The 20,486-nt window shown below is 38.9% G+C and overlaps 3 protein-coding genes across 4 annotated transcripts in view; 1 reads left to right on the top strand and 2 right to left on the bottom strand.

Annotated features, from left to right (window-relative positions):
• The window catches only part of brwd1 (bromodomain and WD repeat domain containing 1), a 1,114,832-nt gene that overhangs the window by 584,210 nt on the left and 510,136 nt on the right, over positions 1-20,486 (top strand). The window lies entirely within an intron of this gene.
• mxf (myxovirus (influenza virus) resistance F) overlaps positions 3,333-20,486 on the bottom strand; it is a 250,491-nt gene continuing 233,337 nt past the window's right edge. For both annotated transcript variants that reach the window (XR_012391244.1, XR_012391243.1), the window contains one exon: positions 3,333-3,783. The gene's annotated coding sequence lies outside the window, so the exon portion shown is untranslated. The remainder of the gene's footprint in view (positions 3,784-20,486) is intronic.
• Positions 8,313-9,266, bottom strand: or55a1 (odorant receptor, family 55, subfamily A, member 1). The gene is given in 1 exon segment (NM_001130802.1): positions 8,313-9,266. A coding segment is annotated over 1 exon segment (954 nt).

The following is a 20,486-nucleotide window of genomic DNA, read 5'->3' as shown; positions in this document are numbered from 1 at the left end:
TTTGTTAATGTTTTTCCCCTCTGTAGTTTTGGTTCTTTTTTTAAAATGAACAAATCCATCTGTTAATTCTGCATTTGAGTCCTCGTCATTTTCACACCAGAACGCTGATAGTACAAGTTGGCCTGGGCCAGGTAGCTTGCCTACCTGTTTATTTACACTGCCGAGGGGCTTGATTTTACCATGGCAGTACTGAAGAAGGCTTCAACATCCTCCTTCAGGCTTCGGAGATGGAAATGCTGGGGATATTAACATTTTGGCAGTTTGTGAGTGACATCTACCAAAGCCAGGGGCCTGCATCCCTTTGATCCACTACCCCTTCCACTCACAGACTTCCAAAGAGGAGGAAGAATGGGTCTGCTTCACCCGTCCCCCACCAAGAGGTGACCGAACTGGCTCTCCAGCAATCTTATTGGCTACAGCACCAGTTCCTTAAATGCCTACAACAGCTTAAATGCAACAGCCTAAATGCTTTCCAAATGTAGTGATGTGCACTGCAGTGTCTGAAGAGGTGGCCAGCTTTCCCCCACCTAATTCACAGAAGCGTTGGAGGAGAAAGGATTGCTTGGCCACAGAGCACCCACCAGTGTTGGCTCCAGCCCCAGAGCACCAACCAGAACCAGATCCAGCCCCAGAGCATCGCCTAGTGTTGGCTCCGGCCCCAGATCATGGCCCAGTGCCTTCACCACTCAGGTTCCTTGCCCCACTCCCTGCACTGCCAGCCCATGCCCCGCTCCTTGCTCTGCCTGCAATGCCCAGATTCCTTCCCCTGCCAGCCCAAGCCCAGGCTAGTGTCAGGACTCTGCCACTTCGGTCATGTTTATTTTTGTTGTGATGGCAGAGTCAAGGTCTGCTTATGCCTTGTCATTTATGCCTCTCTTGTCTTTGTTCTGAATGCACAGTCTCGGCGAGGTACTCATTTTCGTCTATGTAGTGAGTGTGTGCTCACTCCTGAGGAGGCTCAGACCATGTGTGCTTGCTCCTGGTGTGTTTGTTGTTTGTTTGTGGCATGCTGTTTCATTCGCTTCAGTCAAGTTGGTTTCTGTTTCAGTTGGTGCTGGTATCTGAGCATTCATGCTGCATTTGTGAGCATACAGTAGGTGCTTTTTAATTCATCATGTGTTTGTGTCCTGTGCTCTGTTTTGTGTTGCGATTGTATGTCCCTACTGAAAAAACTAGCTTCAACCAGCCTAGGCTGGTTGGCTGGTTTTAGCTGGTCAACCAGCCTGGTTTTAGAGGGGTTTTGGCCATTTACAGGCTGGTTCCCAGCCATTTCGAGCCTGATCTTGGCTGGTCAGGCTGGGAGATGACCAGCTAAAACCAGCTTGACCAGCCTAGACAGGCTGGGAGCCCAGCCAAAACCAGCTATGTCCAGCTTAAACCAGGCTGGTCAAGCTGGTTTTAGCTGGATCTAGCTGGTCATTTTACAGCCTGACCAGCTAAGACCAGGCTGGAAATGGCTGGAAACCACCCTGGAAATGGCCAAAATCCCTCTAAAACCAGGCTGGTTGACCAGCTGAAACCAGCCTAGGCTGGTTTAAGCTGGATTTTTTAGCAGGGGTAGCACCACGTGCTGTTGTTGTTTTTTTTGTGAACAAACGGTTAATGAGTGCTCTCATTGGCTTTGTGTTTTAGTCCTGTTTCATATGAGCACATGAGCATGTGTTTTCCTGTTTGTGTCAGGGTAGATTCTAGAAAAAAATGTTAGAAGTAAGTCTGTTCTCGACAACTTCATGAACACTGATATATCTAGGCACTAAATTTTTAAATAAACTGCATAATGTAGGTCTAAGCATGCATATTTTAAAATCTCGGAATGGTGAATATGTTATTTTATAAATAAAAAAAAAAACAATATTACAAGTATAAAATAAATATACACAATGCCTTACAGGCCTGTTTATAATCAGAGCAGTACATTTTGTTGAATACACAATATCATGCATTAGCTGTCAGCTTTGGAAATAAAAAGTCTCCATAGCTTTAAAGTTACTCATTACTAAACTGTTTATTTGACAAGTCATCTCAAAGGTCCCAAATGGCTTTTGTACAATAACAAGGGTCAGACCTACTGTCTTGCAAATAAGCATTTCAAATAGCACTCAAGGGACAGGGAAGCAAGGCCAGAGTGGACTGAGAATAACATAAGGTGCCACCAAGGGCCCAATTATCTTGTGTCTGTTATTTAGACTTTGTCCATGAATTGCCACAAGTGATATCATACATATGGCCAATTACAGCTTCTGTTTACTGAACACTAGGTCAAGTTTATTACATCACTTTTTTTTAATATATTAATTAATGATTAAAAAAATTAGGGATTTAAACGGTTTAAAAGTTTTAAAATGATAAAACTGAGCAACATTAAAAGAAAGGTAAAGGCTATGAATAACAGCTGACCTTGATGTTGCATTTTTGTATCTGCATCTTGCCAAAAAAAAAACTGCACTTGAACCATAACACTAATTATACGTAGGTATTTGTAGCAATGTTTCCATACAGCTATTTTTATATACATTTTAGAGTATTGCATAAAAATGCTTACTGGAAAAAAACAAGATGCACATAAATGTATAATATGTACATTAAGAAGCTTAACTTAAACTGACACCTCACTCCCGAACCTATCCCCCTGGGGCCTCATGTATCAACGCTGCGTACGCACAAAAACTTTGCGTACGCCAGGTTTCACGCTCAAAATCGCTCACGTTTGGATTTACTAACAATGAACTGAACGTGGGAATGTGCGCAGGTTCACGGCAGCTTTCTGGCAGGCGTACGCACATTTTTTGTGCGTGTCTGTTTTATTTCCATTGGCGACTCCTAGAGGCAGTTGTGTTAAATTCCTCTCTTCAAAGTGTCTGAGCCTTGCAATGGCAGCTGTATGAGACAGGTTCAGCAGGTATATAAGGTTTCCATACCATACATTTGAACAGCTGAACATTAAAGCACAATTTGCAGCAGTCGCCTGTTTTCCCAATGTAATCTGAGCAATCTACTGCACACACATTGCTATAAAGACACTATCTGAAGATGAATTTGCATGCGTGAATCAGAAACACTTCCATTCAATAAATGTGCAAATAAAATATGATGCTTATTGATATGAACTTATTGATGATTCCTACTTGTCTTTCTCGTGATAAATAGTTGGCAAAATCTGATATGTAGCGGGGAAAAAACAAGAAAGAGTTCATCAGACGCTGGATTCGAGCCGAGTTCACGCTCGAACGTGTCAATTCATGATCACATGCGTCTTACGAGTAGCGCCACTGAGTCTGATAAGCTTCCTGCCACAGTTTACAGATATAAACCACACTATTTCTTTTTTTTTTAATGCATTCAGTGTGATGTTCAGACCCAACTGTGTTGACCGCATCAGCTAAACTCTCCCACTCTATTTTTTTCTTTTGTTGTTAATTCCGGAGAACAAACTTGCAAATAACACCGCTTTTCTCCGGTCTACCTCCGAAAGCAGCACCTCCAATTCACATTCTGTTCAGAGTTTCTCTTTTTGCTTGCTTTTGACATTGCTTTTTCGTTGGGTTTTGCCATTAGCATAGTCATTAGCATATTCATACGGGGGAGGAGGCAGGGAGGGGTTTTGTGCTCGTGCATGTTGCGCTCAGTTTCACGTTCATTCAGATGTACAAAAGAATATGCGTGAGATTCGGCGTACGAAGTGTTTCATACATCTGAATTTTTTTCTGTGTACGCACAATTACAGCTTTGTGCGTACGCAATGTTTTAGTAAGATTTCCACGCAAGTCTTTGTACATGAGGCCCCTGGTCTCTTGGATTTTAAGGGACAAATGTTTGGAGGTATGATTGTCGTAAATGCTGGAAGTGTTACTCGAATGTTGTGTGCTTACACATTGTCTGCATGAGGCTGGTTGGATGTACTGCCAAACTATCTAAAACATTTGGAGCTGGCTTATGGTAGAAATGTTTAAATCAAAGGCAACGGCTCTGGTGGACATGCTTGTAGTCGTTATGCCAACTGCACACTCCTTCAGAAATTGCTACATCTGTGCAATTGTGCAGTTTTATAAAACTGCACATTTAGGAGTGTCATTTTATTGTGGCCAGCCAAAGAAACAACTGTGAAATTATCATGCTTTTGTAACCCCGCCAGTCCTACGCCACCCAACCCGCTCCGAGCTGGTATCGAACCGGCGACCTTCCGCATGGGAGTCGGGTGCACTACCAAGGAGGCTAAAGACCATGGCCTCTAGCATCTGTCGCTAGAGCACGTTTAGAGGTCAGAGGAGTGAGGTTTACCTGCACAGCACACACTAGCTGGCCTCCGTTACACTCACCCCCCTAAACCTCACTCCCATCCGGGTCACGGCACCAATGCAGCGCCGCCAGTCCTACACTACCCAACCCGCTCCGAGCTGGTATCGAGCCGGCGACCTTCCGCATGGAAGTCGGGTGCTCTACCAAGGAGGCTAAAGACCATGGCCTCTAGCATCTGTCGCTAGAGCACCTTTAGAGGTCAGAGGAGTGAGGTTTACCTGCACAGCACACACTAGCTGGCCTCCGTTACACTGTCTAATCAGCATCTTGATTTCCCATATATGTGAGTGGATGGATTATCTCGGCAAAGAAGAAGGGCTCACTAACACAGATTTAAGATACAATCACACCGCACTTTTTACCCCATAAACTTCCATTCATACGCAAGCAAATGCAGCAGACCAGAAACGCAAGCTTGTGCGACAAGTTTTGCATTTTTCTGCATTTGAACGTTTAAGCTTGGTGAACTCTGACCTGCAAAATCGCATCACATGATTGTGTGAAACCAATAGAAAATCAAAACCTTACTACTCCCTGCTAAAAAATCCAGCTTAAACCAGCCTAGGCTGGTTGGCTGGTTTTAGCTGGTCGACCAGGCTGATTTTAGAGGGGTTTTGGCCATTTCCAGGCTGGTTTCCAGCCATTTCCAGCCTGGTCTTAGCTGGTCAGGCTGGAAAATGACCAGCTAAATCCAGCTAAAACCAGCTTGACCAGCCTGGTTTAAGCTGGACATAGCTGGTTTTGACTGGAAACCAGCCTGGAAGTGGCCAAAACCCCTCTAAAACCAGCCTGGTTGACCAGCTAAAACCAGCCAACCAGCCTAGGCTGGTTTAAGCTGGATTTTTCAGCAGGGCTCTGTACAGAAAATGTAAAATAAGGAGCAATCGCTCGTTTTTATCAACATCTAATCATATTGTTTTATTCCGCCCCTTTTCGCGGCACCGTAAGACAAAATTTCGCAAGCACAAACTATAGTGTGACATTGACTGTTAAGGTGTGAACACTATTTGAGGGACAACAGGCATTTTATATACATAAAAAGTGTGAGATCTTTGAGTTCAGCTCAGGAAAATTGGAGCAAAAACAAAAGTATTGTATTTATATATTTTTGAGTGTTTATAATAATATATAGAGATGTGACATTGTCAGTTTGAGTTACAATATCTAAATCCGTAACCTCAATTTAATGTTACTGTGTTCAAATTTAATGTATGTTTAAAATGATGGGTTAGCCCAAAAACATTTTGTGTATTTCAAAATATTTTAATATGTCTGTAAATGCAAGTCAGTCTGTTTCAAAACTCGGTCCTGGAGGGCCGAGCCTGATCTCACGAGAAAACGTAGGTATTTTACGTTTTGCCAGTTTAGTGGCTAATTTTGTACAAGTTCAGCCGTACGAAATTGTACGATTTTAAAAAGGAGGTGACACCTAACCCCACCCCTAAACCCAACCGTCATTGGGGGATGAGCAAATCATACTAAAATGTACGAATTAGATCGTACAAATTCATGTGCATGCATGTGGGCTGGCAGTGGCACCTGTGTGCTGTATCATGACAGATATAGGGCAGAGATGATGTAATCAGATATTGAGATATTTTTATAGGTGATAATCACTAAATAATTTTTAGATGCCGCCAGCCATATGCCAACTTATTCTCATTAGAATATTAGTAGACTGTCTGCTTAATATCTGCTGACACTGGTCCAACAGACTACAGACTCTCCTCCCTATAAGACACTTTGCAAGAACATGGCAACTTAGACTAGCCCTTACCCCAACACTATCCTTACAGTATACTAATACTCAAATGAGAATTAGTTGACATGTAGTTGCAACGTAACTTAAAATCAACAATATATTAATGCAGGGGTGGCCAGCCCTGTTCCTGGAGAGCCACCTTCCTGCAGATTTCAGTTGTTACCCATATCAAACACACCTGAACCAATTAATTAGGACCTGAACAATTACGTGATAATTACAGGCAGGTGTGCTTGATATGGGTTGCAACTGAAATAGGACAGGAAGGTGGCTCTACAGGAACAAGGTTGGCCACCCCTGTATTAATGGGACCGTCAAAATTTGTATTGACCTTATTCTAAAATGCGGAAGTGCGCCTGTTTTCGCGATTGTCTTAGAACTTCCGATTCAGTCGCCTATGGGAGAAATGACTAGGAATAATAAACGGCAGAAAATGGCCAAACTACTTGCTCAACAAACAAATGTTTGCATGACTACACAGACCAAGTAGCATAATATAATAAGAAAATATTAAATTGCAACATCAAGCAGCGTAACGAGCAGTTGTCAACGTCAAAAAATGAATGAAAGTGAATGGGACCGGAAGTCGCGAGACAAAAAGATTCAAATGGCAGCGCCCGCTCGACAGCTGAGAATAAGGTGAATAGTGACCTTGTCAGTGGGAATACAGTTTATGCATGGAGCTTCACTTAGATGCTTCTCTGAATCAGATGTGTTAAATAAGAGAGACATTCAAAATATGCAAAGCACATGCAAGGCCTGTGATAGAGAACCACAGGTTTAAACATAGTGTATGGATGGTTAAAGGTGGTCTCTTACCTGCTATGTTTTCCTATTTTAAAATCACAAAACAAATAAATACATTTGCTCAATTGGCAGAATGAAGTCCTATTCTGTATTTCTTATATACAATCCCGTTAATATATGGTCAAGCATATACAGTTAAAGTCAGAATTATTAGCCCCCTTTAGATTTTTTTCTTTTTTAATATTTCCCAAATGGTGTTTAACAGCGTAAGGAAATTTTCACAGTATATCTGATAATATTTTTTCTTCTGTAAAAAGTCTTATTTGTTTTATTTCGGCAAGAATAAAAGCAGTTTTAAATTTTTTTAAAAACATTTTTGTGACAAAATTATTAGCCCCTTTAAGCAATTTTTTTTCGATAATCTACAGAACAAACCATCGTTATACAATAACTTGCCTAATTACCCTAACCTGCCTAGTTAACCTAATTAACCTAGTTAAGCCTTTAAATGTCACTTTAAGCTGTATAGAAGTGTCTTGAAAAATATCAAGTAAAATATTATTTACTGTCATCATGGCAAAGATCAAATAAATCAGTTATTAGAAATAGTTTTTTAAAAACTATTATGCTTAGAAATGTGCTGAAACAATCTTCCCTCCATTAAACAGAAATTGAGTAAAAAAATAAACACGGTCGCTAATAATTCAGGGGGGGCTAATAATTTTGACTTCAACTGTACTTTGAAATTCATAGCTTGGGAAAGGCAATCATTGAAGCTGCTCACTGTGGATCACACATTTAAATATTACAATTTATTTATTATATATTATTACAATGTTGACCGTTTACTCAAGAACTTAAATATTCTGCTTATATCACATGCTGTAAAATACAGTATAGATTTTTGTTAGCATTGTTCAGAAGGCCTATATGGTAGGTATGGAATTAAGACTCAATAGAGTAATAGTATATGTACTATGTTTACTTAGTATATGAGCATTACAGACATCATATAGCTTGTGTTTTGATTAGTGTTCGTGAATTCAAATAAGCCATCATTTACTAATGTCAAGAAAAACGTTAAATTTTTACATCATTGTACAGCTTCCTATCCCTATTAAGATGTTTTACATGTTCTTACAAAGACATTTATGCCTTTTATAAACAGAACAACCAACGCAATCTCACGGCAATTCGTAACTTTTTGATTTAGTGGCTAATTCGCATGAATTCGTACAATCTAATTCCTACAATTTAGTACGATTTGCTCATTCCCCAATGACGGTTGGGTGCCATGTCTCCTTTTTAAAAATCATACAATTTCTGAAACTGAACTCGTACGAATTAGCCACTAAACTGACAAAATGTAAAATAGTTACGTTTTCACGTGAGATCAGGCTGGAACAACAGATTGTATGTGTACATTTTCTCTGTATAATCGATATAGTGCATAATCAATTCACTGTTTAAAATAATTGTCCATTTTCAGAGTATAATTATGCATCCGTTATTTTTCCAAAGGAAATATATGTGCTTTGTGTATAAACTGCAGAAATGTTTGTCTTATTTCTTTAGTTCTCCATCCATAGATTAACGGATGTAGACAACTTGGAAAAAATAAGTACACTGTGCTTATAAATATACGATTGTTAGAAGAAAGATTATTGCGTATTCTGTATGACAAAAATGCAGTCAAGGCAGACGTCAAACTAATTGACAACACAATTAAGTGAGTAACACAAGTGTTTAAAGCCTTCATGTTAGCCGTTCCAGATTTCAAAACATAGAAAAACATGACAATATATGAGACAGTAATAAGAATGCAATCTGTAGCCGCTATAAGGAAAGCTGACAGAAGACCTACAATATTATTAGCAGATATATCTCCACATGCTAACTGAACCAATGCCATGTGCTCACAAAAAGAGTGATCAATTATATTTGTTGCACAAAATGACAGTCTTCCAGCCAGCGAGACCATGGTGACAATCAGGAGTGCATTTCGGATTACTGGTGCAAACACAAACTTAAGGAAGTTAGACATTTCCATGTATTTATGATAATAAAGAGGTTTGCATATTGCAAAATAACGATCCAGCGCCATCCAAAAAAGCAGAGTAACTTGAAATGATCCCACAAAATGAATGCCGAACATTTGTATCAAACAACCAGTTAGAGATATCCCACTCCAGTTGAATAAAAAGCTAAGAAGCATGTTGGGAACAAAAGATAAAGGCATAATCAAGTCTACAACTGCCATTACACCTATTAATACATACATCGGAGAATGCAGAGACCTCTGAGTTTTGATTAAATATATAAGAATAGAATTTGCTGTGATTGCCAACATAAACATCAGAAAGAATGGGATAAATAAAAAAGGCCTCCATTCTCCAAGGCTGTAGAAACCATTTAATCTGAACTCAGTGAATGAGGTATTTTGTGGGGTAAGATCCTTCATGCTTAAAAAAAAATACAATTTACACAATACAAAAGTAAAAAAAATTTGTATTTACACAATACCAAAGAATTTACATAGGGCTTAATCAGGTGTCATATCAATTGTGTTGTGCCAATGAACGCAGAAGAAAAAACTTCACATGCATTTAGTTAAAAGTAAAAAAATAAAACCACGGTATGACAAGCTTAAAGTGTATATTGGAGTAAACAAGACATGCTAAATCTACCCACAATCATCGAGCTGTGCTCTCCACATTGCATTGCTAAATAGAAACCCTTTATATTTCCAGACGAGAAGTCTTGTCGCATTTGTTAGAGTAGAATAAAAGCTTGACATATCATCAGCCCTTAATACACAATGTTGTGTTCCCATGAGTCTGTAAACTACTCCCATAGAGGAGTACTATTTTTTTATGGTGTCAAACAGGATTACATTTTTGTCCAGTTGTTTTCTTGAGTTCTTGCATTTTGCGACCAACAATTAAAGATAATCACAAATGGAATGCATACCTCTTAAAGAAGTTTACAGTGGAAATGTGCAGTCATACACAGACACATACACACACATAGGTTTGTTTTCATATGCTAGGACAGGGGTGCTCAATCCTGTTCCTGGAGATTTCAGTTGCTACCCATATCAAACACACCTGCCTGTAATTATCAAGTGGTGTTCAGGTCCTAATTAATTGGTTCAGGTGTGTTTCTGCAGGAAGGTAGATCTCCAGGAACAGGATTGAGCACCCCTGTCCTAGGATATCATATGATATTGCATAGACTTCCATTGTTTTGCTCTGAGGTTAATCCTCAGGTGTCTGAGGTGATTTTGGGGTCACTAAAGCCTGGTTTATAGTTCTGCATCAAGTGATTGGCGTGACCTATGGCACATGCAACGCGCTTAGCCGTGCATTCATACTTCTGCAAACTTTGGCCCCGTTTACACTAGTGCGTTTTAGTTTTAAAACGGCGTTGTAGAATGAAAACGATCCGCGTCCACACTCGCGTTTTACCCAGCGTTTCTGAACAGCTCTCCGTCCACACCAAAACGCTGAAAACGCACATCACATGACCACACTCACTTTCGGGCAAGCGCTCCAGCATTTCTACCCAGATGAGAGCTCTGCTTGTCGGACTGCTCATCAAGCATCTCCCGCTGGATCTAATCTCACTATATTTGCTAAACGTGATATTTCATTCATGTTGTTGTCTTTATCTAACGACATAGGCCAATTCCCTGACTTTGGTCATTGGAATCTATTAAGTTACTTGTTCACAGGTAACATGTTTTGGTTAAGCGCAAAGATAAGTTAATGATTAATCCAGGTACATTGACTGATCGCTTGCCTTTATTTCCTACAATGTATAAACTTATTGTATGTTATACTTTTATAATTATCGATTATTAAAACTGATATTCAGCAAAAGAGAGGGTGCGTTTCGTATTTTCACTGAAATTGAAAGGAGGCAGTTGTTATCGGCTCCGTTTTGTTATAAATATTCACACAGAGAAGATGACGCTCATACATGCAGCACGACGCCTCAACATTTCTGCTGTCTGTTAAGTTGCTAATATTAAAAAGAACATAGGCAGCTCCTTAAATCAAGTTTACATTTTATTGTTGAGAAAGTGAAACAAAGCCAGGGTGATGTGAATGAAGTTATAAAGTACACTGTTCCCTTTGAAGATTTACCCGTGTCCTCGGTATGTTTTCCATATCAAACTGAGAAGAGACTGCAGCCTTGATCAAACTTGCGAAGTCTTAACTTACAAGAAGAGGATGCGAGACTGAACTGTGTGTGTAGGCTACTTAATATTGAGGAAAAGCCCCAATCAGATAGGCGAACGTTTGCAGCCCCGCCTCCGTTTTCAGATGTCTCCGTCTTTCCCCATCCACACTGAGACGGAGCAGCAGCGTTTCGGAATGAAAACGGCCTCTCCAGCATTTTCAAAAAGCTCCGTTTTCGGCGCTCGAGAACTCTGGCGTAGTGTGGACGGATGGCGTAACCGTAGCAAAACTTATGCGTTTTCAAACTAAAACGCACTAGTGTAAACGGGGCCTGAAATAACTCTGAAATAACACTTCCGAAACACTAGCTGGCAGTAGGTGTTAATGTTCCTCTGTGTTGAGTTTCTTCGCTGGTGTTTTGTTTTTTCTGAACACTTCCTTGATGTACAAGTGGTTCAAACTCGCTCATTTTGAGGCAGGAACCGGCGGATGTGCAACAGCTTTAACCATAAAGTAACCACGAAGCAACCGTCTCCATCCGGAGCTCCTTGTAAACAGTAAACACTGCTAGGCTACGCGTTGTTGCGATGTGTAGCTAAGTTTTTTGAGAGGTGCACGTCAGTGACGAGGGCTATGCGTCCATGCTATGCGTTCATGTAGCATACGCGTGCGCTTGATGCAGAAGTATAAATCGGCCTTAAGATGTTTTGACATGCCCTGACATTTGTGCTTATTTCAGCTACTTATTACATAAAACTGGCCAACATGTATTTTATTTGTATTCAGCACAAACTGTGCTACAATAATATGTGATAATTATTAATGTACATGCTTGCGTTTTTAGAAAAAATATATATAATGCATGATTAATAGGTTTTAGAGAAAAAAAATGTAGGTCCAAAGAACATGAATAGGCCTGAACTAGACTTTTAAGTAACCAGTCTTGTAGACTACAACATTTTCTTCACAATTATGTAAAGAAATATGTTGTTTTCTCATTCAAAGAAAACATTACAAGGATTTACATTTTGTTGAGTTTGTTTTGGCTCATCTCAGCTCTATGTGTGAGTGACAATATTCTTATTTCACGTGGCCGCCATTTTAAAAAACCAAAGCGAGGAAGTATAGGACCAGCACTGTAAACATTGCAGCAACATGCTGTGGAATATAAACCTCCGGCTGTTGCCGAGATTTTAAAATGCAGAAATGGTGTAAACATCGCTTTAATATTATATAGTAAGTTTAATTTAAACAACTAAAAGCAGATTAGGCATCAAACTAAATCTCAATCTCTTTAAGAGTAATATGCTCAAGTGTCCTCCTAGGCTTCAGTTCATGGCACCAGTAAAACACCATGGGGACGCTTTCCTGCTTCAGCCTATGTAACCCATGAGGAATAAAACACTGCAGTCCTCTGTAGCACACCCTCGGGTTGTCTGTAACAGTATTGCCCCGGTACTGAAGTTTTAAAAACTTCCATTTCCTGCTAACATTCAAGCGCTGTTGAACGCGTTCATAAACAGTACTGATTTACCATAGTTTTAACCAGAGCTCATCAGTTTACTGCTCTTCACCCAGTGCAAACACAGATGCACGGACAGTGGATCGCGAAGCAGCCTTGAAGATCAGTCGAGTCAAGCAGATTGCTCGTCTGTGTTTGTACTTGGTAAACAGCAAAGGTAGAACTGATGACCTTCTTGGCCAATCACAGTCATTTCTGTTGAGCACGTGAACACAATGGCAAATCAACGCTGTTTTAAGAAAGCCATCAACAGTGCCTTAAATGTTGGGAAATTGACATTTTTTTCTTATCATTCAGTATCATGACAAGTCTAATATAGTGAAAGAGTCAGTTCATTAACTTGAGTTTGATAAATGGCATCTAAAACGTGTGTTTGGGAAAGAAAAAGTGTGCTAACTAGTGCCATTTTTCTTCTGATATCCCTTTTTATTTTCACCATTCATTCAGAATGGACTTTTGGGTCATTCGGAAGGCAGTAAAATTATAAATTTGTCTCACTTTCTCTTCACTAACAACATATGAATTATTTTGGAATTTTAAAATATACAGTGGTGGCCAAAATGATTAGAAAGGTAGTTATTTAGGCTGGTTGGCTTGTTTTTAGCTGGTCGACCAGGCTGGTTTTAGAGGGGTTTTGGCCATTTCCAGGCTGGTTTCCAGCCATTTCCAGCCTGGTCTTAGCTGGTCAGGCTGGAAAATGACCAGCTAAATCCAGCTAAAACCAGCTTGACCAGCCTGGTTTAAGCTGGACATAGCTGGTTTTGGCTGGGCACCCAGCCTGGCTAGGCTGGTCAAGCTGGTTTTAGCTGGTCATCTCCCAGCCTGACCAGCTAAGACCAGGCTAGAAATGGCTGGAAACCAGCCTGGAAATGGCCAAAACCCCTCTAAAACCAGCCCGGGCGACCAGCTAATACCAGCCAACCAGCCTAGGCTGGTTTAAGCTGGGTTTTTTTCAGTAGGGTAGTTTAAAACAAAACAAAAAAAAATTGTATGATAAAAACTTTGAAAAGAACAAAAATGTAAGGAAGTATTTTGTTGCATCAAAAAGTGTGCTAATGATCACCATCCGAATAGCTAATCCAGCACAAATTAGTGCTTAAAATGTCACTGAATTGCAATATAATTTGAGATGGATAACAGCAAAAAAGTCCCCTTTTCAATAGGCTGGCTGTGGGCCTGGTGCATATACAGTACATTAGATTTGTTACATCCGTCAGTGACCACCTGAGGGCGCTGTAGTGCACCAGGACTCAGTTGGCACGACAGCGTCCCAAAGAAAAAACTACATTCCCATACATACCACGCACATACACCGGAACATATACACTGACCTGTCCTCACATCTGTTATTATCTGGACTATTTTTTACTACCATTTCACCTCTGTTTTGGGATCGCGTCGTTTGTCTTCCTTGTCGTTCTTGTCCCCAGTTCTAGTAAGTTTTGCTACCGAGTTTCTTGTTCTTGTATTTTTTGCTAAAGTCTAGTTTTTAGAGTTATTGTTTCTGAGCCTTGTCTCTGTTTTAGTTTCTAGTTTGGTCGTTTGTTTGTTACTTTGTATTTTGATCACCTTGTTTGTTGCACTGTGAATAAATATCTGCACTTGGATCCGCACCTTTTTGTTTTTGTTCTGTTTTGATCACGCTAAACGTGACAAGAGTAGTCAGTGTTAAAGCCAAAACTGAAACTAATTTAATGAAAATAAACTTTAAATGACTGCCCAATAATAAGCACATGCAAATGAATATGTTAAGGAAAAATATGAAATCAAATTTTAATAAACAGGAAAAATCAAGAAAAACATTTAAAAAAAACACACATTGTAACTTTCTTTCACTACTGATGTTATGTGACCAAACTCTTGTTTTAATGGATATACATGTTCTGTTTAAATGCACCAAAATATATTGCCTATAGATCTGCTGTTTTTGAGTAGTTCCAATTAAATGCTAGCTGAGCCATTTTCATCTGAAAACTGGACCTGGGATATAGCCTATTAACTGTTTTATTAGTTATTAACTATGTTTTGGGATAGCACTGCACGTGTGAAAGTTTGTCATGATTAAAAAACCCCTGAACATTTTCTCTGCTCAAGTATGAACAGGCACAGTAGTATTACTGTCAGAAAATGTCTTAGGCTTTCATTCCTTATACATGTTGTCCACCATGTGGACACGATGATAGTTGCATTCAGCAGGTTTTCAAATGAAAACGTGTGTTCATTACTGTTATATGCTGTTATGTGTTGTTTTAATTGCCTGATTTTTACTTAGATTTCAAATATGAGAGTGGTTAAGCTTTAAATTGGTAACACAAGCAAAGATGCTGAGTTCTATTTTTTGTAAAGACCCTGAAATCTATCTGAAATCGAAATCCAAAAAAACATTTTGCTAAGCATATATAATGATAAAGTCTATCCCAAAGATACCACTAGATGGTGGCAAATCACAATTTATAAGTGGTGATATTTGTTTCTCAATATTGATTTGAGATTGAGATCTGTTTTTTTTTTTTGGAAACAAGATCAATTGTGCACAAGTGTCTATGCTTTATTAATTTATTATTTATTTATTCAGAACTAAATAATACGACTTTTCTGCAATTTTACCTTGACTTACAGAAGATGTAAACTGCTACTTGCTGTTTCAATTGGTTTTATTATCTATCTATCCATCCATCCATCCATCCATCCATCCATCCATCCATCCATCCATCATCTCTTTTATATATATATATATATATATATATATATATATATATATATATATATATATATAAATCTCTTTTATATATATATATATATATATATATATATATATATATAATCTCTTTTATATATATATATATATATATATAATCTCTTTTATATATATATATATATATATATAATCTCTTTTATATATATATATATATATATATATATATATATATATATATATATATAATCTCTTTTATAGATATATATATATCTATAATCTCTTTTATATATATATCTATAATCTCTTTTATATATATATATATATCTATAATCTCTTTTATATATATATATATATATATATATATATATATATATATATATATATATAATCTCTTTTATATATATATATATCTATAATCTCTTTTATATATATATATATATATATATATATATATATATATATATATATATATATATATATATATATATATATATATATATATATCTATAATCTCTTTTATATATATATATATATATATATATATATATATATATATATATATATATATATATAAATAATCTCTTTTATTTATATATATATATATATATATATATATATATATATATATATATATATATATATATATATATATATATATATATATATATATATATATATATATATCTCTTTAAGGCTGATTGACATTCCTCTTACATGGTCTCCCCAATCTCTTCCCAGGCCCAAGTTGCTTCCAAATTGCTTCCACGATTGCCTAGGCTGCAAGAGCTCACCAGATCTGGTAGGACTCCTTCTTCAGCTTTACTCAGTCTCCAGCCACCCTCTTCTTGAGGTGAAAGTTAAAAATCCCACTGACATAGGTCAGGCCATGTGGAGATCAGTTGGCAGCTCTGTCCCTCTCTTTACCTGAGTGTCGAAACATACTGTATATTCAAAGATAAGATGAAATCACTACAAGTTTGATTATCCACTGGACTAGGGTATCCTGGTGCTATGTGTTCCTAGCATGCCTCTCCAGGTATCAATATCACTGATCATGGGTGATGAATAAGGGTGTCACGATCCTCCAAATCCTCGATTCGATTACATTTTCGATTCTAAAGGCACGATTCGATTTTCGATTATGAATATTTAATTAATTAATGTCCAATTAATTATTTGTAGCCTACCGTTTAAACTTCCTGACCTGCATGGTCTTTGTTTTACCCATAAACAAATCATAAAGTAAATGAATAAAGGCAAGATACACACATAATTACCACCTGTCAATCACTTTTTTCTGCGGGACTCGTGAATAGGCAGTGATCTGTGTCGGTATAATGGCGTCGGTAAAAAAAGACGCACAACCAACAGGAACCAGCCAACAGTATCTGAGGTGTTCGCTAAACTAACTATGTACAAGTGAGTGAAAGATTGAAGCAGTCCTCTGACTGCCTAGACCTGCTGTCTGGAGCGCATGGCTGTTTTTGTCTGTGTCTGTGTGGTCACGTGATGTGCATTTTCAGAGGTAGAGAGGAAGGAGGGCTGCTCAGAAATGCTACACGCCACTGTGGATGTCAAATCGTTGTCGTTCTAAAATGCCATTTAAAAACAAAGACAGTGTAAACAGGGCCTGAGTGTGATTTGCAACGGGGGCGTGCGGAGGATCGCGATCCGGTGTTGTCTATCGGACGAACCGTACGCAATACGTACATAGCAGAGCTTGCAAAACTGTGTTTTCTTTTGTCGACAACATGAACGTTGTCAACATAACTCACTGGCAATCCAAAATGCTTACACACCGGCGACTTCATTGAAAGAGGAGAGGGTTTAAGTTCTGTCGACGGGTCTCCTGCTTCTGCAGTTTAACAAGCACTTCAACAGGCCAGTTTTTTTTCCCGCTTGGCAAGCCAAGCTGACGTGACATGGGGGCGTGGCAGCATCGACAATTCTATTTTTTGATTCGATAATCGAAATTGAGTATAAATTTCGATCGATTTCGATTAAAAATCGAAATCGTGACACCCCTAGTGATGAAGTCCCCTAATAGAACAAATGAGACCTCAGTTGAAGCAAGGAGCTTTGAGATCTAGTTCTGATCCTTGCATGTCCATTTTAAGATCTTTCAACCACAATGGACATGGGTGATCATTGGCACTATTATTAATCTGATTATAGAGCGGCATTTGAAGCAGAGAGAGCTTCGAATCAGATTCTGTTTATAGGTTTTTGAGTAGGATACAAATTTCTTATGTCAGCACATTCTTGTTGTTATCTATGTGAAAATATATCAGCCTTCTAATGCTTGCTCATATTATATTTGCATGCAGCTTGGTCCAATCCCAATCGATTTTTGTACCCTACCCCTACCCCTTGGCTCTTGAAACAGAGTGTGAAGGGGTACGCCTTCAAAATTTACCCCTAAGAAATGAGACAGCACTGCAGCATCTGCACATGTCATGACGAACTCTTGCTTCATATGAGATCAGACGATCACGACTGCTGTAGTTTTTCCAGTTGTGTTATTTTTTGGTATTTATCTTCAGGAAACCACTGAAGCCATATATCATGTTATCATAATGATCTAATGTGGCAATAAGATCGCAACTGTACTGTGCATTTACACAGTGGCCATATTCATCTATGTAAACACACAAAAAACAACATTAACATTATAGCAGACACTGTAAAAAGGTTATTCCCAGCCACTAGACTTTTCTGACAGGGTATTCGAGTGTCATCCAGTGACAGAATGTTGACAATAATGAGTTATTATTACGGTGTGGGAAGAAGAAGACAGGGTCGGTGATTCAGGTAAGTAAATCTTTTTATTTTTTAATTGCAACCACCACACGAGAAACTGTATGTGTGTGTGTGTATGTGTGTGTGTGTGCTCCCTCCTCTCTCGACTGCTTCTCCCGTTCTCCTTAAGAGGGGAGTCTCTCCGGCCCAATCACTAGAAAGACAGGTGTTATTTATCATTTCTGATTGACCTGCTGATTAGCCGCCGGGCTCCGAGCATGCTCTCCCCCCTTATTGGGTGTTCGATCACGCTCACCACTCCACATACGGATTATAGATAGCCAAGTTTTGCGGTTTTTATTTTAGCTGTTTTTTTTAAAGCATGATGGTAGAACATGAACGCGATTATGATTGTATAAAAAAATCTTAATTATGACAAAAAAATAATAATTGGTGGATCTTCTTACTTCTGGGTGTAGCTATGCTGCCGTTATGGCTGGGGTATTTTGGGAAATTTTCTTACCCTTTGGTTTCAAGTGTGGTCCTGAAAAATTTCAGTTCGAAAGGGTATCTACCCCTTCACCTTAGCCCTACACCTTCAAGCTAAAGGGAATTGGGACACCACTACTCCTTCACATGAACGCACAAAACAAGGGGTAAGGGGTAGGGCTAAGGGGTAGAACTGGGATTGGGCCTTATTCAACCTCCATGGTGGGACCATGTCTGCTTGATGGTATCAAGATTTAGATTTAGTTTTTTTACATGTGTGTGTGTGTGGTCTGATCCGTACTCCCATTGATCTAATGGCTCGTTTCCACTGACTGGTACAGTACGGTACGGTTCGGGTTGGTATGGGTCACCTTTATCAGGCTTGCGTTTCCTCTACCAAGGGTACCCTTTTGGTGGGCGTGGTGTATGACAGTTTCAGTCGACGTTATTTACGCTAGAGAAAATGTCTACAGTAAAGCTGTACGGGTCGCTTGCATATCGTATGAGAAGCACTTCTCACAAAACAGACGCTTTACACACAACTACTTCTGTATAAATGTTTAATACTAACTTTTCTATGAACAGGAGTTTATTATAACTGCAGATCAATGACGAAAAAGCAAAATAGCCGACTGTAACGTCTGTAATTATATAAAATAAATAAATTAACATATATGAACACAGACACTTACAGTCTCCGATATGTTACCAACTACAGAAAAACTACACACATCATACATTTTGTTCCTAATTAGGTACAAAACAACACAAAGTATAGCCTACAGTCAGAGTAAACATCTCATCTGTGTCTGTTAAGCAGCACATGTAAACTCTGTTAGAGAGTCATTCCATCATTCTCAGTTCATATTAGTCCAAAAGGTGATGATAAAAATGAAAATAAGGCAGTTTGTTCACGTTTGCTGAAGAAATAACGTGCTCCTTTTTTCCCAGCTCCACTCTCGCGTTTGTCCTTTTCTTTCTGAATGTGTCATTCTCGCGTTTGTCAGCTTCTCATGGTATCGGGTTTCCAAAGCTTGTCAATAATCAAGCGCACGTTATTGTAATCAGCTCAAGAAGTTTATCTCAGATATAGACGCGCGGCGAGCGCAAGGAAGAAAGCGAAACCGCTCGCGCGTCAGACTGGCTCTTAATAAAACTGTGAGGAACAGGGCAGATTCTGCTCTACTCTATGGCTGTGTGGCTGTTCATCAGGACGATGGTATATGAATATATAATTCCGCTGTAATCTATCGCTGTGTATTTCAAACATGGCGGGTCCTTTGTTTACATTCTGGCGAATGACGCATCTCTGTAAACCAATAGCGTTCAGCTGCGCGTCTAGCTCCGCCTTTTGGTACCCTTTCTTGTGTTTGGGACCCTTTCGAAAGGGTGCCGAAAAAGTGGTACGGTACGGTTTGGAACGGTACGCCTTTTGACAGTGGAAACGGCCATAAAAGCGTACCGAACCGTACTGTACCACTCAGTGGAAACAGGCCATAATATAGTCTTGCCTAAAACAAATCCAGGTATTGAGGTTGAATCAGGAGATGATCGTTGATTTTAAACTTCAGTTATGACTGGTCATAGTATTTCAGATAATCAATGAGTGTATTCGCTTGTTAAGTGTGACGTCACGCGGAGCGGCTTCCGGGTCCAAGCGCTCTATTCAACTGAATGGGGAGACTCATGAAATGGTGATAATAAGCGTTTACAAAGCGATTTAATACTTTCGAAAGTCACGATCGCAATAAATATGTCCATGCCTAATATCCGATGGCCAGAAAGTGATTCATTGTTTTATAAATTGTTAAATATTTGGTATTTGTTATGCAGCAAGCCCAGAGATTGTGTTGTACACTATGACTATGTAAAATTAACTTTAATGTGTGATAGGAATAAGACGCGATCACAAACGAATGATTTCTCCACTCAAATGAATGGCGGCTTGGACCCGGAAACAGTATACATACATCACAAACACGTCACCACTTAACAAGCGGATATACCTGATTTAACCTCACTGTTCATTAACTTGAAAGCACCGTAAAT

The sequence above is a fragment of the Danio rerio genome, chromosome 15 (assembly GCF_049306965.1).
Source record: "Danio rerio strain Tuebingen ecotype United States chromosome 15, GRCz12tu, whole genome shotgun sequence".
In the NCBI taxonomy this organism is placed as follows: Eukaryota; Metazoa; Chordata; class Actinopteri; order Cypriniformes; family Danionidae; genus Danio; species Danio rerio.
Note: the sequence above shows the minus strand (reverse complement) of the source record. Positions and strands in the feature narration are given on the sequence as shown.